Consider the following 2,786-nt stretch of genomic DNA (forward strand, 5'->3'; position numbering starts at 1 on the left):
ACTGTCTTCATGTAAAGTGCTGACAATAATCTCATTTTAAAATACTTACATATTTGACTCAAGTTCTATTCTCAATGCAGCGTTACTACCTCCATGTGGCTTCCTGTTCCTCGCAGAGAAACACTGCCCCCTGCTGGACGCTCTGCTCTGCTGCATGCTTCATAAATACACACAGATATCACACACAGATATCACACACAGATATCACACAGATATCACACACAGACAGTGGCGTTTTTATATGTACAAAAGTGGTGGGGCACAAACAACTTAGATGTCTATATATAAGCTTCTGCAGTGACGTGCAGTGAGGTTCATGGCTGGTGAGGCACTGGCACTGACTCTTCAGGTTTACAAATATTATATTTGACCTAAACCAAAATATAATATTACTTTCAAAAGCTTTTTTTGTCTGATTTTTTGACCTACCTACCTTCCTACCTACCTACCTTCCTACCTACCTACCTACCTACCTACCTACCTACCTACCTACCTACCTACCTACCTACCTACCGACCTACCCTACCTACCTACCTACCTACCTACCTACCCCCCTACCTACCTACCTACCTACCTACCTACCTTCCTACCTACCTACCTACCTACCTACCTACCTCCTACCTACCCACCCACCTACCTACCTACCTTCCTACCTACCTACCTACCTACCTTCCTACCTACCTACCTACCTACCTACCTACCTACCTACCTACCTACCTTCCTACCTACCTACCTACCTACCTACCTACCTACCTACCTACCTACCTACCTACCCACCACCTACCTACCTACCTACCTACCTACCTACCTACCTCCTTCCTACCTACCTACCTACCTACCTACCCACCCACCTACCTACCTACCTTCCTACCTACCTACCTACCTACCGACCATACCTTCCTACCTACCTACCTACTACCTACCTACCTACGCTCAACCTACCTACCTACCTAACCTACCCACCCACCTTCCTACCTACCTACCTACCTACCTACACTACCGACCCTACCATACCTACATACCTACCTCCTACCTACCTAACCTACCTTGCCTACCTACCTTCCTACCTACCTACCCTACCTACCTACCCTACCTACCTACCTACCTTCCTACCTACCTGTCTAACTTCCTGTCTCGGCCCCCCGTCAGGAACCCTGGGCTTCTTCTCTCAACAGAGCAGTCCCTCAGCTTTTTTTTTAAATGTTTTTCTTGCATTTGATAAAATACAGTACCATTTATTTATGTTCTAACTTCCTGTCTCGCCCCCCGTCAGGAACCTGGGCTTCTTTTCTCAGCACTCGAGTCCCTCGGCGGTGATCCTCAGTCTGTGGGAGGCTCGGCACCAGGACTCCGCCCACCTCTCTTCGCTGGCAGCGGCTCTGGAGGAGATCGGACAGATCCACAGAACCTCTGAGGGGGGGAGGGGGAGTGTGTGAGGACAGACTGACACACTGACGCTTATATCTGCACACACACACACACGCACACACACACACAGCCGGGGATGGACACACACTGCGACCCGATCGGACGGACAGAAGAGTCTTTAGTAGTCATCTGACTTTCCACTTCATTCCTAATGTTTCATCTCACTTTATTTTCTGGATTTGTGTTCGAAGAGATGGGAATGATGTTCTTGTTTGGAAGAAGAAGATGGACCTTTATTCAGTTTTCCACTCTGTTTTTTGTACACATGCACATGCTTCTAATATAGGTACATACAAATACACACAGTTATGTTTGTAGTGCACACGTGCAGATACAAATACACACATATTTATTCACAACTTCAAGGTCATTTAGAGTTGCTTTGAGTCTGTTTAAAGAAACCTGCTCTCTGAGTTTCAGCTCAATTTGCACACACACACACACACACACACACACACACACACACACACACACACACACACACACACACACACACACACACACACACACACACACACACACACACACACACACACACACACACACACACACACACACACACACACACACACACACACAGCCAGAGATGGACACACAGTGCGACCGAGCCTGATGCACGACAGAGGTTTATATTACAGCTAACTGAGTGTTGGGTGATAGTTTATACATAAAATACTTTCAAAATAAAGCCCCTGATCTTGAAAGCCAGTTTTAATGTGAAATAAAGATGTTTGTGTGAAAATGAGATTTCCACATGTGGTGTTCCAGTTTCTTCACTGATAGCTAGAGAGGGAGGGAACTGTGAAGCATCACTTCCTGGCTTTGCTGTCTCTTATCTCTCAATGTCCAACGTTAACACGCGTCACACAGACCTCATATCAGACCCTCACACACACACACACACCCACACACACACACACACACACACACACACACCACACACACACACACACACACACACACACACGCACACACACCCACACCCACACACACACACACATACACCACACACGCACGCACGCACACACACACACACATACACATACACACATACACACACGCACACACACACGCTCACACACACCCCCCCACGCACCCACACACACACACACCACACAACACACACACACACACACTCACACTCACACATACTACACACACACTCACCACTCACTCACACACACACACACACACCCACTCACACATCACACCACCCACCGCACCCCTCACTCACACGCCCACACCCACATCGCACCTCACCATCCCCCACCTCACACCCCACACACCCACCACACACACACACACCCTCACAGCACACCTCACACCCAACTCACACACACAAAAACACACACTCACAC

At 48.0% G+C, this 2,786-nt stretch overlaps 1 protein-coding gene across 1 annotated transcript in view; it reads left to right on the plus strand.

Annotated features, from left to right (window-relative positions):
• Positions 1 to 1,900, plus strand: part of LOC117489087 (netrin receptor UNC5D-like) — a gene marked incomplete at its 5' end in the record, with an annotated part of 119,819 nt that extends 117,919 nt beyond the window's left edge. The window contains 1 exon segment of the mRNA XM_034138313.1: positions 1,274 to 1,900. Coding sequence (XP_033994204.1) covers positions 1,274 to 1,436 — 163 coding nt within the window.
• Positions 1,901 to 2,786: the final 886 nt, after the last annotated feature.

Source organism: Trematomus bernacchii, unplaced genomic scaffold (assembly GCF_902827165.1).
Source record: "Trematomus bernacchii unplaced genomic scaffold, fTreBer1.1, whole genome shotgun sequence".
Lineage (NCBI taxonomy): Eukaryota > Metazoa > Chordata > Actinopteri > Perciformes > Nototheniidae > Trematomus > Trematomus bernacchii.